General features: G+C 38.2%; 1 protein-coding gene across 1 annotated transcript in view; it reads left to right on the top strand.

The window, feature by feature from the left end:
• Positions 1-6,909: 6,909 nt before the first annotated feature.
• The window catches only part of LRP1B (LDL receptor related protein 1B), a 379,972-nt gene continuing 360,730 nt past the window's right edge, over positions 6,910-26,151 (top strand). Inside the window, 3 exon segments of the mRNA XM_037398644.1 lie at positions 6,910-7,029; positions 8,409-8,537; positions 16,043-16,300. Of these exon segments, the coding sequence (XP_037254541.1) occupies positions 6,933-7,029; positions 8,409-8,537; positions 16,043-16,300 (484 nt within the window). The 5' untranslated portion in view covers positions 6,910-6,932.

A 26,151-nucleotide genomic window follows, 5' to 3' on the forward strand; every position in this document is an offset into this window, starting at 1 on the left:
TTCAGTAAGTATTTTATGGAAAATTCAGGAGCAGACTGGTACCCAGGACAAAGCACCATTTTCAAGCGTCATTTCTCTGGTTATGTCCTAGAAATACTACTGCAACACTCCAGCCTTAGGAAAAAATTCTGCACTCTGGAGTTTAAGCAAATGGAGTTATCTAACAGAAGTCCAGGCTTAGACATCTAAGCTCTGTGAAGGAATAGGAGTGCAGTTATACCCAGGAAGTACTATTTACTTTAACTTGCTATGGGCAGTCCAGGATGCAGGGGTTTTCAGCTGTCATTCTGGGTTACTGTTACCTGGCCTGTGCATGATACAGAAATCCTGTACTGCCTAATGGATCTCTGGGGCGAGGCAGCTAGAGGCTGGCTCGCACACCCTAACTGTTCTTTATTGAATCTGAATTTTAGCTAATTTTTCTGAATGGATGGTTTATTTTAAGAGCTGATCAAAAACATTGTTAGTCATTTTTTTTTTCCCAAGGCTCCTGGTTGTGAGTCAGGAAGCAGCAGTGACTTGGATAGTGCCCAGATGCCAAGGATGCAGCTCGAGCTTGTCCAGCCATGGGAAGCACAAAATAGGTGGAGGACATGTTCATCTAAGCACTTGTCTAAGGGCAAACAGGAATCTTTTTCCTAGCCTGAGGTGTTGTTCCCCTTGTCTCTCCCTAACTGGAGTATAACAGGGCATATCTGCCATATCTTGGATGTTTTTTGAAAAGTGACGACTCCTGCTTCTCATTCTAAACCTTGACTATGGTTACCTATAGCAGGTCTATAAAGTTATGGATCTTACCTCTGATTTCCGCAGCTCTTTTTTAATGGTATATGTACCATAACAGAGTTACGGGCTGAAGTATGTGACGAAGGTTATTATATTTTTGTCTTTTTTTTTTTTTTTTTTTTTTTGTATGATAGTCAAAACTAATAAAATGATCAACAAATGTAAGATAAAAACATGCAGCATTATTTTGATCCAGCTATTTAATTCTATCAATCAAGCTACTCTTTCTGCTGGAGAAGCAAACTGTAGAGCTTTATATTGCATATATAACATCAACAATAACAAACAAAAAACTTGGGTAGATTACATTAAAGAGTCTAATCTGTAAAAGAATTGTACTTCAAAAACTTGGTAAATGAAATAGAAAAGTAAGGCTCCCAGCGTATGTGTGATAAGAATAGTCTAGACATCAATGTATGAATATTGAATCACAAAACCTGAATGAATAACACAGTGATACGATCAAATAAATTCATGAAATATAAAGCTGCCAGAAAGAATACAAATATTTAATAGGAAAAAGAATATGTATGGAGTACAATTAGAGACTAGTTCAGTAAAAAGCTCCCCTAAGTTTTCCTTTAGGTGTGTTCCAGAGACAACAAGAAAAGGGTTAGTCTTATTCCCATAGTGAAAAATGATGTTTTAGCGTAAGAGAGAGTGTTGCTTGAGGAATATAGTACTAGAAGCAACTTTCTGGGTCATGAGAACAGTTTCTGGCATTTCAGGGGCCTTTCCATATGCTGTCTTTCATGAATCTATCATGATCCATTTCAAAAACATTTATTTATTTTCTGTCCCTGCTGTTCACATTCAAAGAGGAGTTCCAGAACCTGATTACGGTAATACCTTCTCATTTTCAGTCAGAATTTATTAATGGGCAATTTATACTCATTTGTACTTTTGCCAATAGCCCTTTAGCTTAAATTGTCTCTTTCCCTGCTGTTGATCCTCTGATACAGTCACAGACAGCAGTCATAATTCCCCTTTGTTTTCATCTCCTGGCCCTAATCACTACAAAAACTTGCAGTCTCCCCTCAGACTGCAGCTCTCCGTTCCCCTGCTAATCCCTGAGACCATTCTCTGATCCTGCCGAAATGTCAGTTTATTGCCCAGCTATCCATCGGGGTGGCCACAGCCACAGATAGCTGCCTCCTGGAAGTAAGGGACTCATGAGCATCCCGGGCCTGGATACCAACGCTTTCTTGATGGGAGATACTTATCCCAATGCTCTCAGCAATGCATTTCCTTTTTTCCCAGGCAACAATTCACTGGTAGCTCATAGTCATTCTCTGATGAACTATTTGACAAGGATCCTTTGTTGTTTCCAACTGTGAAGTCCCAAACTGACAGCAGAAGCTCCACCGTTATTCCCTGGGCATATTATCTGCCACTTCGAACTAGTAAACTTCAGCCAATTTCTTTTATTTACTCCAGCTCTGGATCATTGACGATTATGAACATTGTATAATGAATAAATTTTATTTTACGGAGTACTGTAGAATTGTCTATACTCTCTGGTATATATTGTCATTACAAAAGGCACAGTACAGGATTCTTATATCATTAATGTACTTATGAAACATATTTTTTTTTGGTACGATACTCAAAAATAATTAAACGACCATCAGATGTAAGATAAAAACATGCTGCATTATTTCAATCCAGCTATTGGATTGGCCCTATTATCATCCAGGGGGCTCAGAGATAATGGCATTTAAATGCATTTTTCTGGGTGTGAATCTAGTTCTCTTTCACCCTCTCAGGAAAGACAAAGCTAAATGAGATATCTTCGTAAATCCACTGTATTTCTCAACAAGAGCCAAAATTAAGGAAACTGCAAACTGAACTGCTTTTCTTGTTAATAGAAACAGCCGAGACATCTAAGCTTGAGAACCTGGTGTGAACCTATTGTGAATCTCATGTCAGCTCAGGAGGAACTGACAGAAAGGATAGTCAGATCAATTGGTTAATCCTTTCATTAAAAAGCCATTCAAGAGAAGATAGTTCCCTCTATCACTCATCTTGGATGAACTATGATAAGCAGTGTGTTTCCTTGAACACGGAATAAATGAAGCCAGGATTTTATTACTATGAAGTCCTGTGGGAGCAGTTTGTCCAAGTAGCTTAGAGCTCCTCTGAGTCATTGTCAAAGGTATATCACTTTAGGGGAGATGAGATCAGCAGCATCCTTGCCTGATTGACTGCCCTGTTATGGGACTAGATACCTGGGAATTAGAGGCATATGAAAGTCAGGAAGCACAAGATTGACATGAGTGGCTTTGAGAGAACAGGGTGGCTTTTCTGGTAGACCTGGGGCACAGCTTTAGAGAGGCACCTTCACCGGTATGTAAGAAGAAAAAAAAAAAACGCTGCCCTTCATGTCTCCTGTGGAAGAAACAAAACATTGAACAAAATGACCTAAATCAGAGCTAGATAAATTTTCAGTACTCCCTGGGCTTGGAGAAAATAGATCATCCCAAAGGCGCTCACAACTGCTTCTGCTGCCCTGTATTTCTGCAAACCTCACGGCTTGCTTGGCAGCTCATTGTCTTGAACTGTGGGTCTTCTTGCAAGCTAAAAAGCTCTGTCCTCTTGCGTTCTCCCTGTGCAGCTTCTTTCTTTAATTCTTGCCGCAGACATACCAAGCTTTTACAAATTCAAAGGTTTCTGTAGCTGTGATAAAAGTGAAAAGCCCAGTGATGTTCATTCTTCGCTGCCTGTGTAGTTGGTAAACCAATTCACGTTGAGAAAAGATACCCAAGTGGGTGCATAATTTTACCCTGATCCAAAAGCAAAGTAGGAAGGGCAAGAAATGAAGTTCCCTGGGTTTTATCTCTTTACATTTCCTGTCTGGAGTAATAAAAATATCAGTGTTCTGCTTCTTGAATTTTCTTTGCCTCCTCACCTCTTTCCAAGAAGGCTGTTGCAAAACTAAGCAAACCAGAAATGTATTTGCTGTCTTCCATAGCATGCCCTTCAGTACTTCTAACCTTTCCAGAGGCAAGCAAACTTCATTGCCTTCCAAAGGTTTTCAAGACCAGTTACTTAAAATAAAGAAAACAAAGTAGCTAGTAAAATAAATAAATAAATAGAATCTATTTTTATAGTTATTGTTTTGTTTTTTCTATTTAAGAGCATCTGACGATGCCCTTCACAACATGTTTTAACTGCTGCTCAGCCCTGCAGTAGTCCGGCACTTGGACGAGGTGATCATTGTTGATCCCTTCAGACTGAAATGACCTCCCTTTCCCTTTCCCTTTCCCTTTCCCTTTCCCTTTCCCTTTCCCTTTCCCTTTCCCTTTCCCTTTCCCTTTCCCTTTCCCTTTCCCTTTCCCTTTCCCTTTCCCTTTCCCTTTCCCTTTCCCTTTCCCCTTTCCCCTTTCCCCTTTCCCCTTTCCCATTTCATTCTATTCCATTCCATGTTAGCTTTCCCTCAGCATTGTTGTTGCATTTTGTGCTTTTCCACTTACGGACTCCCCTGGCAGGTTGAGCAGACCAGCAGCAGAGCAAAAATGTTGTCAGGCAGGAAGGTGTCTGTCACACAGGCAGTGAGAAAGCTCTTCACTGGAGCTGTGAATGGAGGCAAATTACAGTTGTAATAATCGGATGGATCATTTAATGGTGGGAAATGTTAGTTTGAAGTCTGAAACATATGGCAGTGAACTGTGCTTCTTAAATGGATTTGTGGGAAAGTCTGGTTTCTATGAAGAATTCCCAGCTGGCTGCCATCACCCTCCAGGTAAAAGTAGTTTTAGTGTAAAACTTGAGGCAAGTGATAGCATGCTGCTTTTCCTAGCTGGCTAAAATGAGAGAAGGTACTTTGTTTTTCTCACTGGTCCAGTTTTACCTGAAACAGTTATTGACAGTGGACCATGAAAAATGGCTTTTGAGAAAACAGATTTGAAATTAATTGATTAATTGATCCCTGTCATTAGATATTATTCACAATAAATTGATTTTAAGGGCTTGCATAAGAGAAGGAAGGATAAGCAGACTACCTTCACAGAGCAGCCCTTTCTAAAAGCATAGCAGATGGGATGAGGACACCAACAAAGTTGTGAGAGACAGTGTGAAAAATGAGAAAGCGCGGAAAGAATGAAGGTTGAGAAGTGTGACAAGAAATGCTTTTGGCAGGAATGGTCTATTCACAGCACTATACTTATACCTGCTGTAGGGAAAATGCAACTCTTTTGTATTAAAAGCCACGCACTGCAATGATCTAAAATCAATGAAATGCAACAGTTTTTGTCGAAAATATGAACAGATAAACTGTTCGTATTAATTTTCCCTTAATGGACCTCACGTTCCAATGTATTGCTGCCGTTCTGGTTTGTGCTGCGGGCTGGCTGCATCCAGGATGGAAACGTGCAAACAAACCATGTCCCGTTTGTGACTCAAATAGTTATCATCCAGGAAAAGCTCCTGGCCGTATAGCATCAGACAAATATTTGAAGAAGGAAATTATAGGTTGTAAAGGATGGTTGATCCCTATTTGCTTAGTAAATGAAATCTATATGTTGGTTTTGTTCAGATAGAAAAATAAACAGACACCACCTCATCAGGCTCGGTTCCAGCTCCACACCTTGGCGTGCAGCCAGGTTACCTTTGGGGAAGTTTCCCGCTTTACATTCTAGGTGGGACTTGTTATTGGAAAGGTGTAATAGATCTAAGGACTGGGCTAGGGACAAGAAACCGACAAAGCAAGCAACACATCAAAAACGTATTATCTTCCTATTCAAAAAGGCACAAAAGGCAGAGAAATAACACAACACCTGGAGAACGGGCATTTTTAGACAGCAAATGGTTTATCAGCCTCTAAATTGTGAGGATTACAGAATTCTAGGGAATGCCCTGAGATAATTGTGTGGAAATTCTTTGGTGTTGAATAGTTGCATTATAGTAAGTAGTAACTTTGGGTGCCAGCCACATCCACTTTTCTCCAAAAATTTCAGCTTTATTTTGACACTGACAGACGTTCCAGAATTGAAGCCCCAGGGCTCAGATGGTTATGCAGACTCTTCTTATTATTCATTTTCATTCTGCTCCCAAGTTGAACCTGATGAATAATGATCAGACAGATTAAAACTGCCCACATATTAAAATACAGATTTCTCTTTCTCATTAGGACAGACCCAGTTACTTAAAGCCTGCCCTGTAACATAACCTTTCTTTCTCCATTTGCCAGTTATTTTCTGTTCAGTCTGCATATAGTATTGAAAAATATCTTCAGATCAACTCCCTAAGCTGTTTTTCTCAATCCTTTTCTTATTTCCCTGGAGGAAATAATGTTGTTGTTGATTAAAATACTAATTTTTGATCAGCAAAATTATCGATACAAGGCATACTGCTTGGGGCTCTGTGGTGTTTGAGGTTCTTTTGTTGGTTTTCATGCTGTTTCATGCCTGAAAACATTACAGTGTATATTTCTACAATATTTATTCTGGTTGTTAGCATCATGCCTTGTGCTGATAGTATGTATTTAAGCAATAGATTCTATGAAGGACTTCCGTAGTAATGACATCTATAATGTCTACTGCTCATCCAGCATTATGTGTCCAGCATTAAATTATTGAGCCAGAATGTATTCCCATTGATTGCTGTGAAGGTTATATGTGTATCAGTAAATCAAAACAAGCTTTAAAATGATAGAAAATCAATTGATATGAGAAATAGGAAAGACATTGATGTTGAAACCTTTCTTATAAACTTGGCTGGTTTTTTATAACTATAATATAACTGTTTGAGCTTTGGTGTTTGGGTTGTTTTTTTTTTTTTTTCAAATCACTGCTTTGACTGAAAATGACTGATGTGCAAAAAATCAGTGTCTAAGCAGGGAAACAGTACACCTCAATAATAAACATGAGCCACTTTTGATAGAAATAAAATGCTGATTTCTATTTATCAGCTTGCTGAAATGCAATTTTTAAAGCAGTCATTTTGCAATGTGTGTGTCATATTTCCAAAGCCAGCTAACATAAATGGTGGTGGTATTTGTTCCTGAGACTTACACTTTTTTTTATATATATATATATATATATGTAATTGTCTTAACTTTGCAGTTTAGGAACGTCAAAAATATTTAGTAACATTTGCTCTAATTTTATTTTTTTTTATTTTCAGAATTGCTACCCAAATGCCAACAGATGAATTGCCAGTACAAATGTGCCATTACCAGGAATGGCACCAGGTGTTACTGTGGTGAAGGATATGAAGCAAGCAGTGATGGAAGGAGCTGCACAGGTAAAGAAGAACCATGCTATAACGTTAACCCCCGGGTATCCAGAAGGTTTCATGAGGGCTCTCAGGTGCAGCAGACTGGGGGTGGGCTGCCAGCTGTGGCCAGCAGCAGGCTGGCCAGCACAGCTGCTTCCCCACCCATCTTCTGAGGTGTTCCTCAGGAATCAGGGTTAGTTTGATGGGCAGACGGGGAAATGTGTCTCTCCAAAATGAGAGTCAGGGCCCCCCAGCTGAATCCAGGTGCTCCTGTGCCTGTGCCCCAGCAGTAATTCTTCTTAAATTATTGGAAGGAAAACAGCCTCAGACAGACTGGAGGAGGTGGGGAGTGTTTCCCCGTCCTCAGACTTGCTTACAGCTCATTTGTGCAAGCCACTTTCCAGACCTCGCAGGAGACACTGTAAAACTTGTAGTAATTCACCTCATGCCCATAAAGTCACACCTAGATTAGAATTTGATAAATGCACGCTCTGAGATCATACAGCTTCGCTGGGAATGTTATTTAGGTGTAATGAATTGTAGACTGAAATTGGTGTTCTTTTCCATTTTTGAAATATATGACTTCTTAATTCTCTATCCAGGTATTTGTTTCTTGTTTTATTTTTTCTCTTTTCATAATACTATCAGAGTTCTGTTGCCTTATGTATCTGCTTACTACCAATCACTCCTCCCTCCAAGTAGTAGTGCTAAGCCTGATTCTTCATAAATGTAATTTATTATAAGTTCTTTTGCTCTATGGTTGTCATGTTTTATGATTAAAATATCTATCCAAGGAAATAACATCAACAGCAGTTTTTTAAAATGTCAATTTATTACTTAAACCCTCAACCACTCTTAAACAACATATCTTGCTTTTACAGTATTATACCTATATACCCTAGTTGAGAAAATTGTTCTTTATTAGAGAAATATATAGGTTTTGATGTAGTGGATGATGGTTTAATGTGGAAGTTGTGACAGTTCATTTAAGGAACTATAAGACATTGACAGCATAAATAGGTTTGGGAAGGATAATCAATTATTTCCTCTCTTGAAATGTTCCTTCATTCATCAGCCCTGATAACTAGTGGTCTCTAGTACTAACAAGAAGCCAGATGTCTCTCTAACATGGTGTAGACATTAGATAGTACTTGGAAAAAATGAAGGTTTTATCTTTTAAAAATAATCTCTATTACACTTGAGAACTCCTAGCTTTCTGTTTGGTTACTGGAGTAATTTCAACAGCCAAAATCAGTGATAAAGTTACGGCTTGAGAAGGGGAAAACACAAAACATCAGACCATAATGACTTAATGGATTATACTTTTCTCTTCAGTTTATGACATTTTGTTGAATTTGGTTTTTTTTTCCTAATTCTTAAACAAGATCTTGTTAATGTCCCTTTAGATTTGAATGAATGTAATATATATGGGAGCTGTAGCCAGATGTGTGTAAATACAGATGGATCGTACACTTGCAGCTGTGTGGAAGGTTATGTACTTCAGCCTGATAACAAATCCTGCAAGGCCAAAAATAGTAAGTTTTAACATCTTTTTACCTATAATGAAAATATATTGTGTTTTGGTCCTATTTAGAGGATACATATACAAAGGTAGACAGAGATGAACACAGAACAGATGGATCTCCCTTCACTCTACTACAAAGAACCACACAATAAACCTAGAAAAGCTATTCACATATTACAACAATGCTCCAAGGGAAGTATTAGAAGTTAGTATATGGTTATTACTAATTAAAGTGAAATACTCAAATCACCCAAGATTACAACAGTTCCCAGTTTCCCTATTCATAAATAAATCAAAGATTTTCCTCACGCAAACAAAATAAGCTGTTTACTCTGGGAAGACAACAGAGATATTGAGAAGACAAAGAAAATGATCATGAGATAATTGTGCCCTTAGGATAAAAAAAGAGATGAGATTTCTTTGTCCTTGCAATATCCCAAGAGATTAATTTCATGATACATGTATTCAGACTAGGCTTTTTGTTGCTTAGTTCATGTTTTCATTAGTAATTGTGCTTTGGGTATTTGAGGAAATTAGTGAATTGTGTTTAATGAAGTGATACTATACATAGTATTTTTCTTACTCAGCATATTGATTTAACAATGCTTTTAAAACCCCCAAAAGTTCCTTAAGAAATTATTCAACATCCACATTGATTCAACACTCAAGTACAAAGCCAGGTTTGTTATATATTTTTTGAGTTTCCTTTTTGTGTTTGTTTTGCCATCAGAAAATAGGAAGGTGTACTGGGTCTTTTTGAGGCTTCCTCACGTAAAGAGCATTGCTAAATATGTTCTGACTGAGCACTAGTAAGAGTTACAGAGTTTTTTTACTGCTTGTACCAAGTTTTGTATTGATCCACACAAATAGTAGAGCAGTATTTTAAAAAAATCCACAGCAAAGTATTGTGAGATAACAAAGTCCATACAAAGTAAAAATATTTTAATATTCTTCTCCCTCCACTACATGAAAATCAATAATGCAATTCTAGATCACGAAGTGCTCAAAGGTGCCAGTACTGAGCTAGAGATGAGCCTTTTTTCTTCTTAGATCCAGCAGACTGTGTGACAACGGAACGTTAGAGTGAGCTGCCAGTGTCTTGAGGGTCTTGATTAAATTGTTGAGGTTAACAGAGAAGAATTACTCCCCTGTATTTCTTACTACTTCATCATGTTTATTTTACAGTAGTTTTCACATTTTCTGTTATTTTTTGAAAGGAAGCGCTACTCATTACGCTGAGAAGTCATTGCAGGACAGTGTAAATCAAGCTCATGGTGCGGCAAAGGAATGAGTGTTGGAGTTTTTTGCATAAACACATATTTTCCTTGACTTAACACTGGATTCATTTATAAATATGCTGACTACTTCAGTCAAAATCTTAGGGCGCAGAGGTCAAAAAGATGCCTGACACAGTAATGAAGGTGCTTCTATTGCAAAGCTCTGTAGGAGCTGCAATGACTTGTAACGCTGCTTCACTGGGCTTGGCTTACAGTGTGGAAAATAGTGATGCTGCCGTGTACCAGCAGCACACTTTCCTGCACCCATACCATTACATTCTTAGCTTCACCGAGCATACAAGCTGCTTTTCTCAAGTGTCTGCCTTGTAGGATAAGGATCGATCAGGGGCTAAAGGACAGTGTGGCCTTGCACAAATACACTGGTGAAAAGTATCTCAAATGTGTGATAGATTACAAGTCCGGAAAGAGTCCGTGTCATCTTGCAGCACAGGGGGAGAGGTACGTCACTGGTATGTATAAGTAGAATTATTACTTTCAAGACATCCAGAGTAATGCTGCTAATTCATCAATGCAGGGACATCTTCAGCTGGGATATGACATACAGTGAGGGGCATCACACAAGGCAGCAGTGGATCAGCAGAACAGAATCCAGGAAAAATAGGTGTCTGAGGCGAAAAAAAAAAAAGGCACTTACTTATATATTTTATCAACTGTTTTTTTCTCCTTAAAAAGCCTATGGAAAGTAAGGACAGAATGAGCAAGCGCTCTGTTTTGTCTACATTTGCCAGTTGTGGTTGTCAAATAGATGAAGAGCTAAGGAATATCCTGCTCTGTGTGTAAAAGCTATGAATGCTAAGAAGCAGCAGTACAAGTTTAGATGGAGTTAGGCATTATGTAAAACTTCCAATGTTAATAACAGCAGATCTCCTAAGAATACGAATTGCCGTCCACCTCGAGATCCTAGATACGGCACAACACACGACACCAAACTGACAGCCCTTGGCCACATCTTAGTTGTCTCTATAAATTGAGTAGGCGGTTTCTGGGTGTTTAATGGAGCGGAGGAGGTGCTGGAGGCCCCAGTTACAGAAGGTGTGAGATGTCCCCATGTGTGTGTGACCACGGGTCTGGAGGAACCCTTCCCTGGTGCAGGGGGTGAGTAGTGGCTGCTGGAGGTGCCCAGTGCTCCTGCCCAGTCCGGCAGCCCATCGCCACAGCCATCCTTCCACAAGAGGGATGGGACCAGTAGCTACGAAGTTCACAGAAGCTCCTTTTTTTCCTGCCCTTCAGGTAGCCAAACGGTGGGCTGTGAAGGTGGTAAGGTTTATCCCTCATTAAATTCTGCATATTTTTTTCCTCAGCTCATTTAAAGAACTTTGGAGCCGGAAACTTTTAGCTGCACAGTGCCTTTTGGAAGGATGTTAAAATAGGTATCAAAACAGCTGAGGGCACACCCTGTTTTTTCCCAGATTTTTTAAACACATTTTTTTTCCACGAATAAATAAGCAGTTAATGACTTTTTCTGAAGTGAAAATGAAACAAAATTTAGCTTTGCTGAACAGTGTTTTAGAACTTTATTTGTCAAGTTTTTATGCCTTTATTTCAAGGCCTGTCTTTGATGAAAACAATATTTAAGGAAACAAAATGACAGAATTGGAAATATTTGGCCCATCGGAAAAAAATAAAAAATACCTGTCTTCCAAAAGTTGCTATTATGTTTTATATCTATATAACTTTTCTAGAGAGAAATGCCATAGGATAAGAAACATTTGTCATATAAATAAGGTGGGATGAATTGATAATGATCAAAGTAAAAAGCTTTTTCTGATACTTATAAAAGATTCATCACTCTTTCACAACACAGTTTTCTTGTAAAATGTCACAGAACTAAATTATGAGGCTTTAGAAATAAAGCAGCCCATTTTTGGGGTGTATTGTGGATAAACATTTAATTTCCAAATACAATTGGACTGCATTTTATTCAACACTACTAAATTTTTCTGCAGGTTTTATACAAGACATGTATTGGTAAGACCAAAGTACTTATGATTTACAATGCATACTTCAGGAGAAGGTTTTTAGGCTGCTTGCAAACACTGAAATCTGGGGTTTATCCTTTTCATATCACTGTAGTGGGGAAAAAAAAATGTGCTGGTATTTATGAAGCTTTTTTCCAGAGTAAAAGTAGGACTGTTGGCAGAGCAAAACACCTTAGTTTCTGATTTGTTGTGACATTACTTATTGATCTGTATTTTAGACAAGATCAGGAATGGGGGAAATGCAAGTCTTTCATCTTTTCCACTACTCTATCTTAAACATAATTCAAAGGAAGATGCTTTCATTTTAGTGAAGAGGGATGAATCATAAAACTTTCCTGGATTAGAGAGCTATTCACTTATCTTTCCTATAAAATGGGAAAAAAAAAAAAACCACCAAAAAACAAACAAAAAAAATCTACACACCACACAAAAAAACAAAAAAACAAAAAACAAAAAAAAAGCCAACTTTAAAATAACACACATGAAGTCCAGTTATTTGAAAAGCTGCTGTCAGGTCACTGTAACTCGTCCTAGATCTGTCCACTAAACTTTTCAGCTTTGTAGATTTTGTTCATGAGATACTGACAACCAGGTTTTGTGAGGGAGAAACCATGATTTTTTAATTAATCTTCTTTTTAGTTTTTCATCTGCATTATACAATATCTCTAATATATTTTTTTGGGGGGGCGACATATTATTTTTTGTATAGTTCTATCGTTACATTAATTTTACTCTTTTTTAAAAAATAATTAATTATGACATTAGTCTTTAGCTGAGCAGCACTGAAATAACCTACCCTACTGTAAAAAAAACATGATTAACTGATTCAATCCCTTGAATTATTGTATGTATGGGCTGCTTGAAAAATATAATTTCAGGCTCAATAATTTAGTTTGTAGCTGAGTTCTGCCGGAATGCAGATTTTTGTTTAATGTGTAATAGTGCCTGCTGAGCAGAACCTCTCAGCAGTGCCACGTGTCCTTTCGATCCCTTTGTCTGCAGCCAGGTTTCATCACAACTGTTGCTCAGGAGGTTTGACACTAAATCTTTTCCAGAAATCCCTTATATCTTTGACATAACTACTAAAATAGAATCTTTCTCCAGAGTTTAGTCAGGTATTTAATCCTCTTTACAAATTTCGATAGGTCAGTTTAAAAACAGTGCAAGAAAGGATAGAGTTCTCCTTTGCAATCTTGGACAATGGAACAACTATGTGCTGTTGTAACTGCAAACAGCTCCTCAGTAGCTGCCTTCTCTTGGAGGCTTTATAGATTGCAGGGAGTGGAAATATCTTACTTAACACAAAGTATTAAGAGCAGTAATAATAATAATAATAATAGTCATATAAAAGGATTTTTCACACTGCTGCTGGTTGGGAAAGCCGTGACTGAATTCAGATAGAGGCAGTGGTATTATTTTGTGGGAAGGGAGAAGTTAGATGCAAAAAATAAATGAAAACGTAGCAGGATGTAGATGGAACACACCTTTTGGTACCAGTCTGGAAGATCTCTGGAGTGAGTGGGTGATAGAGACAGTAGCTCTTAAGTCTGGTTCTCTTCTTGTGATGGGTAGCAGAAGTCGGTAAGGAAGAGGGATATACATACACCAGCCACCTGTTAACGGCAAAGGGACTTACCTGGCAAATTTCCAATAAAACTGGTTAATAAAAACCCTACTACCTTCTCTTTTGGAAAAAAGCAAGACTATGGAGCTTCACCTGTGGCTGTCACCGTAAGTGGTTGCATCACAAATAAGTTCAATCCCTTCAGTTGTTAGAGATCTTCTGAAAAAAAAAATAAAATGATGCATTCATATGACTGATGTATAGATGGAAGTGAATGTAAGGCAAATGAGGACAGTAAGTTTGTAAAGTAATGCTACATAAGTGTGGGTTTGAAGATGTCAGTGTGGGATTTACTGGGGAGGGAAAAAGTATGTTACAAGGAAGAAAATATATTATGGAATGAGAAACAATAGGAAGAGAATAAATGAAATCCACTTTAGACGTAATACATGCTGATCCCTTATAGAAAAGTTTTTTACATGACACAAAGAAACCCCACAAACAAACAAACAAAAACCCACCAGGAAAATAGATGCTGAAATAAGAGTAGATAGAACCAAACAACAGATTTTCAAACCTACTTTTGTGGATTTGAGTGAGAAGACCACTGAGCACTGTATTACCAGAAGCATTTTTCTATCTTTAGTCAGACCTGATGATAAAGTATTGTTTGTCAAATCCTTTTATTTATGCAATTTTTTTCTCCATTTAAACAGCTGGAATTTCATAGTAGATTCTGGAAAACTTCATTAGGTTGAACATTGCTTGAAAGCACAGAATGTTAATACAGCATTTAAACATTGTTCAGTTCCTCTGAATACGAGCAGTTTTCTTTGGGGTGAGAGCTCTTGACTTGGCAACACAATTGTTTTTCATGTATGCTTGCAACTGCAGTATGACTTTCTATTTTTTACAGGGTTGTTTTTTTTTTAATCCAACATCCCAATTTGTGCCGGCTTAACAGTAGTTTTACAAATGAATGGGACAAATACATGTTGTAGTGGTGTTAACCATGTTGCAAAAGACAACTTTCCATTAAGTCATTCACATGAACAGACCTCATTGCAAAAGTAGACCTCACTGTTCTTACAGTTAAACCTGAAGTAATTTTTAGGGTCACCGTGTCTTCTGCTCTGTGGGAATCTTCTCATAAAGTCCTGTGTCAGTGCAGTCTCAGCTGGAGCAGGACTCTGAATGCTGAACACCTAATATGAGGGGGATTTTTCAGGAAGCAGTTTCTCTAGCTTATACATCTATACATCTGTCTGATGGGTTTTTGCAGGCAAAAAAAAAAAAAGACATAATATTTTATGTCAACAGCAGTTATGCTTTATAAATTGAAGCAAAGCAATGTTACCCTACTGCTTCTAATGAAGTTCTTCCTATTGGGGGGGGGGGGGGGGGGGGGGGGGGGAAACAACAACCAACAACAACAACAAGAAAAAAAAAACAACCACCACAAAACCTCACAAACCCAAACTGCTAGGATACGGTTTTGGTATAGAAGTCTCCCTGACAATTCTGGGTTAACTGAGACCTTATTTCAGTTTAAAGTACTAGCCTAGATCTAGAGCAAGAAGTGACTCATATTCTGCAGTGGCACCATGTGTAACAGTGTCCGTATCTTACAGAGACTAATTCTCATTTGCAGTCGAATAAATCAGATGCATAATTTAAAATCAGCCCTGGATGTTTGAGACAGTAATGCAATTAAAGATACACCTAAAGGAAGAATAGCTGCTTTTGTGCCCCATAGCACTCAGCATAATGCAACAAATACCTTGTCTCCATGAGAATTGTTTGTTCCTCTGTGTGGGTAATGCAACTTTTCGAAGTTTTAACTGCAACTGGAACATTTTCTATTTTAAGATACATATTTTTCACTATTGGGCTATTATTATTTCCTTCATTATTCACACATTGCTCAAGTATTTTTTTAACTTACTGGCAGGGTTTCTAGTCAGGGTGATTCAGGCAAAGGTGACACTTTAGGTTGCATGTCACGTTATTAGATTTACAATTGCTTCTTCATATTTCTTGTTTGTTTGTTTCTTGTGATATTAATGGTGCTGCAATGGAAATGAGGCTTCCTCTGTTCCCTTTCTGCTGTCAGGAAACTGCATTGCATGATGCTTTGTCCCTTGTAAAGCATGGTGGTTGACCCACCTGCATGACGTACCAGGTTTCAATGCATTGGCTTTTTTGTTAGGTTGGTTCTATATTTTTTTAACAGCATCCGCTCCTCTTTTTTTTTTTCCAGACTCCAATATGAAAAGTACTTTACCAATTCATGTGCACTCATAAGTTCTGTGGGTTTTCCTGGCATTCATTCTTTTGGAAATGCCAGTAATCTGGATAGAAATAATTTGCATAAGTTGTATTTCATTTTATGACTTAGGCATGAAAAATGTTGCAATAATGATACTTGGAATGAAACAGAAGCTGTGGGGCTAGGGTAATTAATTTTCTTTAATGATGTGAACCATTAGAACAGCAGGATAAAATAGACTTGTAATTTGAAATATATGATAGTTACGAAAATAAAAACAAAACCAATTTATTATATCTTTTAAAACACGCAGGTAAGAACATTGAAAACTACATTAAAAATAAAAAGATCAATATGGTATACACAGTCTGTTAACCCTTTAAATTCTTATCACTTTGTTTTTAGAGCCTAATGATAGACCTCCTCTTCTTCTGATTGCGAGCTCTGAAACAGTTGAGGTATTGCATCTTAATGGAAGCAAAGTGTCTGCTGGAGCTCCTGTTAAAGGATCTGCAATTTTGACACTAGACTATAGCTACAAAGAGGACACAATCTGTTGGATTGAATCAAGAGATCTCTCAAGTCAGCTGAAGTGTACTAAGATAACGAAAGCTGGGAAGTTAACAGATGAGTGGATAATAAGCATTGCTCAGTATCTTCACAGTAAGTATTTGACAGTGTTGTAGCAATACAGTAGTGTCTGGTAGTGTCTGTCTTGCCAAATTGTTGCAGGAGCCTTCAGATTTATTTTGGGGGCTCGCTTTTGAAAATAGTCTTAAGACATTAAATATTGCAACTCACACTTGAAGCACTTTAAATGTTTCTCACTCCTATACATATATATATATATATACACACATTCAGGATGAGTTGCAATACTATATCTATGCAAAGTTTTTGAAGATGTGCATTTTTATAGGCCACATATAAGGTGTGGAAGTTATGAAAATGGCAGTGCAATAGAAGAAGAAATGTAAAATATTTCCTTTTTTTTGACAAAGTACTGCTACATGGAGTTTGAAAATGATTTTTTCCTACTGGGAAACTATTAACAGTGAGTAAAAGAGACACATGCTTATCAAGTTTGCTTTCAACTGTCACAGGTATGTTGGTTCTTGAAAAAACCAAAATATTTACTGCCTTGCTGGAAATAAATGTATGTCCTCTTTTGCATTTAAAAGAACTAAACTCACCATACAGATTTAGTCTTGGCATTATAGCATTATTTCTCAATCAATTTTTAAAATTGTGGAACATTGATACCTTCTGAAGGAGGTGTTCGTCCACTTACACATTGCAGAACAGACTGCAAAATCATATCCCATCACAAAAATTAAAAAAAAAAAAAAAAAAGTAAGTTTTCTTCAGCTTAAACAGAAGAGATCTCCACAGATCAGCTTACAAACCACAGCACTGAGGAATGCAATGGTGGTGTCAATAACAGGGTTCTAAAAACTCCAGATTGGAACAAAAGATTGCACATAAGACATTGAAAAATCCTTTTAAGGAGAGATGGGTGACAAGGAATAGCTCTGAATGGACTGCAAATTCTCTGACCATCCAGTTAAGGAACATTCAAATAACAAATTTAATGATAACTCTTAAGGGTGCTTGTCAAAGTGATCAATTCCTCATAGAGATTGTGCATTAGACTATTGAGATAGCTGTTGTTAAATTTGGACATTTCTGCAGAGTAAGGGGCCAAGGGGGCATGTTTAACGTATTTTCATAATTATACATTTACTAGAATAGAAAAAGAAATTTAAAAAATAAATTAAAGAAATAAATAGGCTTTGGGTTTCTCTTTTTCTTTTCCCACCCCCACCATTTATTGTGACTATTCTACTTGTAACGACCTCTCTTATCATAGATGAAAAGTGTGGAGTATAGCTGAGTTTAGTTATCTTTCTGCGTTCTTATTTTCTTCAGTTTATTTGTTTGGTTTTTTTTTTTTTTTAATGTTATATTTTAGTGACTTTTTGATACTTTAGTCATTTAAGAGCCCCAAATTTCTTGGAGGTAGTATTTGATCATGCTTTTTTAATTCACTCTGTTATTGATATTTTATTTTCTTTTCCTTTTAGTAAGAACAATCAGATTAACTGCAGTCCTTAGCAAAACTGGTTTTGTATTGAACAGTATGTGTGTCGGTTCTGGCACTTACCTTCATCATCACGGTGGACCTTAGCGCTATATTTCGTAGTTCACCAGTTCTCTCCCACGTTCCTCTCCCTCTGTTCTTGGCATGTGAAGGGAATTGGTAATCCCTGTGGTGTTCAGATCTGCATTACCACATCTGTTTGCAAAATTAAGGCTGTATGATGGGTTTGAAATGAATACAGTGCCTGGAATTAATGAGCTAATAATTTTTCATAGCGCTAGTACACATCAACCTGTGGTCTCTAATATTTTTCTGAAACCTCAAGTCTTCTTTAAATTAAGATTCGAAATTCCCAAGGACATGAATTGACTATAGATGCTTGTTCCAACTTCTTGTTTAGTTTTGATTTGGAAAATAGTATTTGGAGACTTAAAGAACTGTTGCTTGGGGTCAGGTTTAGAGCTCTGCCTGACAATATCTAGCAGATTCAGCTGCAATGGTGTTTTTCTCAGGCACACACATCCACAGATGCTTTTCTTGGGTTGCAGCAGCAGAGCAGTGGTAATCCCCATGGTCTGGGCGTACCTTCTCAGAGGGACAAGTAGTGCAAAATCGGCTTTTGTCCCACGCCTGCTCACAGCTCTGCAATGAATGATCTCAACAGACCAGTTCACTGGGGCTTTTGAGGCATGAGACAGCACAGACAACATCCTGCTCCTTATGGGAATAATAACTTCCCAATGTTCAACCAGAACTCATATGTTGCAGATTTGTTGGTTGGCTTTTTCCACCAGTACTTACTGCAGAAATTATCCACCTGATTAATGTTGTCTCTCTCAGACATGTATTTGGGGTTATGCCTGCAAGGGCATGACAGGAGTCTTGTGTTACTGTATCTATTACATGTTTCTGCACATGTGTGTAGGTCACTTTGTGGCTACTGCAAAATTTTTATTTTTACATTTGTCCTTTTCTTCCCTCCACTTCATGTTACCCATCAGGTGACTTCTGTTATTTCTCTTCATCATGCAGCATTACTTCTGATAGGGCAAATTAACTCATTTTAATTCTTTGTCAAGAATTTCAGCCTAAGCATTTTCAAGTCTTAACTGCGTTCTCTGGCAGCTCAAGCCAAATCAATGGTCATGCCCATGCAGTTATTCACATATAAAATGGAAGGTCTGTTCTTTATAGGAAACATTTTTGGGGGGTGTTGTAAGAGGAAAGAGGATATTCCTAAAAGGGGGGGAAAGAAAAAAACAGTGTTCTTATCTATCTTTCTGGAAATTGGATTTATTTCTTTTTTTTTTAATCCCAGTCTCCTAATCTGTTATTTTTGTTACTGGAAGAAAACATTTTACCTGCATATGACACAAAAAGTGGTGGAGAAGTCAGTTATACAAAGTGATTGTAACTGCTGTAAGTGGACTTATTCAAAGTGTTTGTTTTAGTGAAGACAAATAAGTCTCTTAGTATGAAACAAAAAATATAGCTCATATTGTAAGATAAAAGACTACATTTAGGAAAGCAGGGAATATGACAGTTACATAAGTACCAGCTCCAGGTAGCAAGCATAAGCTTTGGATTCATAGAAGAAAAGAAGTTACTGTCCTTTCGTATCTAGCATTCTCCCTCAAAAGACAGTCCAATGTGACTTCTTTTTGGTGTGTATGTGTCCCACACGGATACAATCAGATTCCTCTGAAGAGCAGTGTTACCTTGCTTTGCAACTGTACCTTACTCTGCGTAAGGGTAAAGACAGTGGAGAGGCCGAGAATGGGCTGCAACTCCAGTGATGGCATTCCTTGTGCTTAGCTTTTGAGCTAGTTTCAGGCTTGTAAGATTTATTACATCATGGATAGGTTTTGTTTGATAAGTTTATCTTTTTAAATAATGATAGGTTTCTGCAGACATGGTAATATCAGCACAGGCATTCTTGTCTTAGCCAAGGGCAGGCATTGGCATGTTGTTTCATCTTTCTTTTTAAGACATAGAAGTTTTTGGAAGAGAAGCTGGAGAATTTCCTCTTGGAAAGATTTACGCACAGTGTCGTAGCCAAACAGGCTTTCAGAGAAGATTTTCCTATAAGGGAAGCTTTTGCAACCACCATCCATAATAACGGGCCTGTTCCTTGACGCTTTACATCAGCTCACAGACCAGTTCCAGTTAGTACAGCAAGACTTTCAGGAGCAATTATTTATGTTAAGTGCTACCTGTAGGACCAAAGTAGCAAAAATTCTTCTTAATGTCATAAATGTATCAAATCTCTCACAATTTTTGGCCCTTCCAAAGCCATGTTGTGCAATGTTTTACCAATGCTTTTGTGTGTTTGGGGTGGGGGGGATTGGGCAGCAAGAGCAGCATCTTCTTGAAGACAAGAGTATCCTTCCTCATTTTAGTAGGCATTTTGCATTTTCATCATTACAAGTGCTAAGCACCCTACATGCTCTCCAAACAAGCACCAGGCAGCACCGTCTGGGGTTTACCCACTATTTTTCCTGCAGAATATAACAAAATCTCATCTGGGATAATGCTTCAGAGCATGGTATTTTCTGCTTGACTGATACTTGATTCAGGTTTTCTTGGCATTCAGTTATCACAGCACACAGTACAAATCCTGCAGTGCCTGTGTTTAGCTTTGCCACCTTGTGGTGTTTTATACTTCCAGGCAGTCAATCATACCTCGCCTTGGAAGGCACACAGGCTTTTCTGTTGGCAGATGTGCTTGTATGGGACTGATCTGGATGGAAAGAAACATCTTGCTTCTTCCATACTAATTCAGTTTTCCTCTCGTTGTCTTCCCTAGCCTGCCCTACCACAGCACAGGGGAAGAGTCACTCCAAGGTTGGAAACAGGTGATGGGCATGAAGGGTTGGTAGTCTGCGGTGTAAAGAAGTATTCACCTCTCTTGCTTGTGGAACGCAGAACCTTCTACTTGCACTTGTGGTCACAAGCCAAAGCTGGCTTTTTGACTCTCTCTCTGTTTGGATGGGGTTGCTGTAAAGAGCATCAGAGGGGGAGCCCAGATGATCTGAGTAGGATCCAACAGTGTCTCTTTGGTTATATTCCTGTTTTCTTCCTTGGTTTTGGTCCCCCAAATTCAGTCTTCCCTAATTCCCCCCAGCTCACCCCCCCCAACAAGAAACACTTCCTAGCAGTGATTATCCACAGCTACTAGTGCTGTGTTCAGAATAGCTGCAGTCATTTGCCTTGGCACTGGTGAGGCTCAATCACTGAAGGAAACACCAAGCGCTAGAGATGGTGCTTCTGTCAGCAACCTGCCTGTGAAGTTCTGTGAATATTCATGAGAAATCAAAGCAAAGTCTGGCTTCTCAGGAGGAGGACAACTGTGAAGATCTGGGGGGAGATGTTTATTCCCAAGCTTGTCTCCAGACGGGCATTATAAGCTGCTGTATCATTGTAGAATGTGATGTTTCTTTTTCTCCTATGATAGCCCATGCTCACAGACCTCCTAGAAGATGAACAGAACTGAGAAGGCTTCATGTCAAAGGCCATTTACACCTCACAGGGTGCTTTAGTAGTGTTCAGAGCATCTGATACAGTAATGGGAGCCAGAATGCAATGTGAGTACCCTGAAGAAATACCACAGCATACCTGTCCTGTATATAGCACCACTTGGCACTCCCTAGGGTCCTGGCTGCTCTTACATTGCTGTTATTGCATTTCTGGGAAGACTGGACAAATTCAGTTTCGGGGATAGAGACCTTTCACTACTTGTCCAAAGTTTTAGGGGGGGGTTTTGGTTTGTTTTTTTTGTTAGGGGTTTGTTTTTTTTTTTGGTTTGGTTTGTTTTGTTTTTTTTTTTTGTTTTTTTGTTGGTTTTTTTTTGTGAAAAAATCTCAATAAGAGCTCTAAACAGGGCCATCAGTTATTATACAAAACTAGGATACTTTTCTCATGTTTTTAATGTTTATTCTGCGTGAATTTCCCATCTCCTTTTACTGTCCACTCAGTCTCCTGAGGTCCTGCACCTCTTCAAAACCAACCCTTCTCTTTACTGTTCTGGAAACTTATTTTTATTGCTGGACTTTTTCACCTTGTTATTCATGATGTCTTCCAGGTGAGTTGTGAATGTTATCTCACACAGGTTCTAGCACAGACCACTGCTGTGGAACTTGGTGATGCTTATCAGGGAAACAGGTTTGGCCCCCTTCTTATGTAGTTACATGGTGGGTCCAGCAGTGGCACATGTGTGTCATGGTTTAACCCCAGCCGGCGACTAAATACCACACAGCAGCTTGCTACACTGCTCCCCTGTTGGCATGGGGGCGGGAATCACAAAAATGGGGTAAAACCTGTGGTTTAGGAACAACTTCAACTTAATAATTGAAATAAAATGTAATGGTAATAATTATGACGATGATGATAATAATAGTAATAATGATGGTGATGGTGATGTAACGCAAAGGTAGACCACAAAAAGAGAGAAATAAAAGTCTAGACATACAAGTGATGCACAACACAATTGCTCACCACCCACTGACCAATGCCCAGCCAGTCCCTGAGCAGCTATCGGTGGCCCCCATCCAACTCCCCCCCATTTATATATACTGAGCTTGATTTTCTGTGATATGGAATATCCTTCTGGCTAGTTTGGCTCCACTGCCCTGGCTCTGCTCCCTCCTGGCTTCTTGTGCACCTCCTCATTGGCAGAGCATGGGAAACTTGACCTAGGGTAAGGACCACTTAGCGACAACTAACACATCAGTGTGTTATCAGCTTTATTCTCATACTAAACACAGCACCGTGCCAGCTACTAGGAAGAAAATGAACTCTATGCCATCCAAAACCAGAACAAGATGCTTGAGGACAACTCTAAACCACTTAAACTACTTAATTTTCTTGTTTGCTGTGTAAGATGTGTAAAACTACACACCTTTCCTGTGATGTGTAAGACTACATCTTTCATGAGTCTCCCCTCATTTCTTCCTCAGTGTCCTGAAATTTTCATACATTTCCATGTTTACATTTTGGTTTAGTTTCCATGTGCTTTTAGCTATTTCTCTTCAGAGCAGCCACAAGTCCAAATCTTTAGCTTGTTGTCCGTAGTCCGTGGCCTGATAAGGGAAATGCTTTCTTTGCATCATGTTACCATTTGTCCATACTTCCATTCTTCATTTTTGTGTGCCTGGACTTATAGAACTTTTGATCCAGTATTTGATACAGTCTTAGTGAGGTGCTTTCCTGGTACGGTATGAACTTTTATTTAGTGTAGGAAACAATGCTGTCTTACAGTTGTCCTTTATATACAGTTTGTCTGTCCCCTGTAATGACAGGAGTCCTTCGGATACTTAGGCCTTTACAGAAATGTCCTTTTATCAGTGTGCTCCTGCCTTTAGCTTCTGGCTAGTCTTTTCTGGTTGTTGGTTATACATAGCCTTTTGTATGATCAAGAGGTTTACTAGAAGAATAAGGGTACTTCATATCTTTCCATTCAAGCTTTCTGTGCCAACAAGCACAATCAGTTGGATCTTGTCCTTTGACTGTGGTGGGTCAAATCCAGTATCTTTTTTAATGAATAGTATTCATATATTCAGCTGTATATATCTCGATGCTTGTTGGTGTTTGCACAAAAAATTAAGATATGATCTGTATGTCAGAGATCCTAAGACAGAATAGCATCTATTAGGAGCTTCTACGTGTTAGTTTGGAAGGCTCTGTCTGCTTTTGGTGATTATTTTGGATACAGTCCTTCCAATTTGACTTGGGGATTGTGCTTACCGGCTTGATTAGTGTCCCTGTAACATTGCACTACGTTATTTTGAGGCACAAGCTTCCACAGCAGATGCCCCAAATTGGTGGCATTTCCCTCAAAAGTTATATTACTTGCGTTTCATCCTTTCTGACACAGGATCTACTTATTAACTGTATGTTAATTGCCATGAGTGGATTTTTTCAGTAATTCAGATACAATACTGTCTTCAAGCTTTGTTACTTAGCCAGTTTCCACAACTAATCTCTCATTGACATCTCTCAAAACTCTTCTGCTCTTAGTGAAGCTGACGTGCTGTTTTCTTTTTATATACTTTTTGGTAGTCGTGACCTGGGCAGTTAGTTCTCACACTGAGTATAGAATAGAAAATGTCTTCTCTCAATGGTATTTCTCGGTGCATATTTTGGATTGCTTCCCCCCTGCCCCTTCTCTAAACTCCTATGCTCTGCCTGGGGCAGTGTCCTGAATTCTGTCTCTGCAAAGCCTGCGCCTCTCCATGTCATATATTCTCAGTGCTGAATTGTCAGATTCCCTTCTCCCTGATTTGTCAGCTTCCTAGCTGACCATTTTTGGCCTTCCATCTTAATTAGCTTCATTACTGTCCTAACAGTGGGACATGACTGTTACTTTTGTGTCTGCCTTACATCCCACCCTCTCCTTGGCAGAAAAGCTAATGCACCAGGGAGGAAATTCAAGAGCCAGCAAGCGTCTCCCACAGGGGCAGAAGTATTCTGTAAATAAAACCTGGACATTGTGTCGTTGTATCAGTAACCATGTAGATTTATCTTTATCAAGCATAATGCTGAGGGACTTGTTCCTCTCCTTCAAAATGAATTATTATACTGCTGGCAAAACAGAAATATTTGTATTTTGTTAACAAGGTTTTGAAGATTGAATACAGTAATTGTGGGGAATATAAAGATCTAATGTATAGATAGCTAGGTTGCTGCAAATATAACATGCACAGTTTTGTGGTGAATATTTTATAAACACATTTATATCCTCAGATACAAGAATAATGAAATATCAGTAAAAAAACCCCAAAACCCACAAGTATTTTTTTTTCTTTTTGCCTGAAATGTGGAATTACATTATGTATGTTTTAAGGGATTAGACACACATTTTCCCCTAAGTCTTTGACATCTATATGCACCATGTTGCCATCACTTTGTTTTTTACTTGGTAGACACTGAACCTTTTTTTGTAATATAATTTTCACAAAAATTAACCTTGTTGTCCTTCTGTAAATCCACTGTGGACTTCACTAATGGGCAAATATCCAGGAAGACACAGAAATTTGCCTAGCCCAGCCTTCTCAGAGATCAGGAAAGATGCTTATTCGTTCTTCTGATTCCAACACTGGTCTGTTAGGGTTTTTTGTCTGTCTGCTGAAACCAGAAGGTCTTTTTTTTTTTTTTTTTTTTTTTTCAACTTAAACTTCTACCCTTTTCTAGTCCCACGCAGGATCTAAGCAACTGTCTAGCTACAGCTATTGTTAAAAGTCCTCTATTGTTTGTGCTACAGCTTTCAGGCTCTTGACACGTCCTTAGTATGCACAGAGTGTGTCTTCTGCCTATCTTCTAATGAGGATGTATATAGGAGATATATAGGAGACATATAATTGTAACCTGCCTGTTTCAGTAAAGTTGGTTATGAACTTGATGCTTCAGGTTACACACACTCTTAGAAACTCTCTTCAATAGCAGTAAAATATCTGATTAATATTTTAGTATTAGATACCATCAACTAATTATATATGTAGGAACTTTTTTTCATTTTCTACTGGCACTTTATGATTTTATTTATAAATTTCACATTTTTAATGATATAATTAGTGGGTTTGTTCTTCAGTTTAAATATTTCGTTATAAATTAATGTCACATAGTTTGCTCTAATTAGACTAATTGACAGGAAATATGCCGTATTTTCAGATATTACTTTGTTAATGCAAATAGTTCATTCAGTCTTCATTAAAAAAAACCACTAAAGTCAACTGAAGTCTAGAAAACTTTCTTTTTACTTAATGCACTTCGGATCAGGTCATTAAAATTAGTTCTTCTGCCTCCTAAAGACTTCTCTCAAGACACAGGTCATAGAATGCAAGTTGTACCAGCCTTGCAATGACATTAAAAAAGAAAAGTCTGTGGCTTCTTCAAAAGTACTTTTATCTTTATAGGAAAGAAAGGGACATAAGGAAAACTGGAAACCCAATATATTGTTTGTCTAACATCATAACTGGTACCATATTTTGATAGCAAAAATTAATCAGTTGAGCAATTACAGACCAAAATCCATCCCAGATAGATTTATCCAGTAGCTAAAACCATAGGGAAACAGTATGTTTTCAGCTAAAATCTGGAGAAGTTCTATGAATGCTCTGTGCCGTTCCTGCTGCATACTGAGCTCCGTCTCCAGATGATAAGGGAGGTGACCGACAGGGAGCTGGCACAACCCCTGGTAGTATTTGCAGGGGCTTCATCACATGTACTATGACTTTGCCCTTCTATATCAGATGCATAGTAATACCAAAAATACCTTCCTGCTGTACGTTTTGGGAAGGAGTAGGAAGAAAAAAAAATCTGCCTACATATCTTATGCAATGAAATGAGTATTAGTATAAAAACAATGATTGTGAGTTGTGATCTAGCTGGTGGCCTCTACTGACTGTGCTTTGCAACT

The sequence above is a fragment of the Falco rusticolus genome, chromosome 8 (assembly GCF_015220075.1).
Source record: "Falco rusticolus isolate bFalRus1 chromosome 8, bFalRus1.pri, whole genome shotgun sequence".
Lineage (NCBI taxonomy): Eukaryota > Metazoa > Chordata > Aves > Falconiformes > Falconidae > Falco > Falco rusticolus.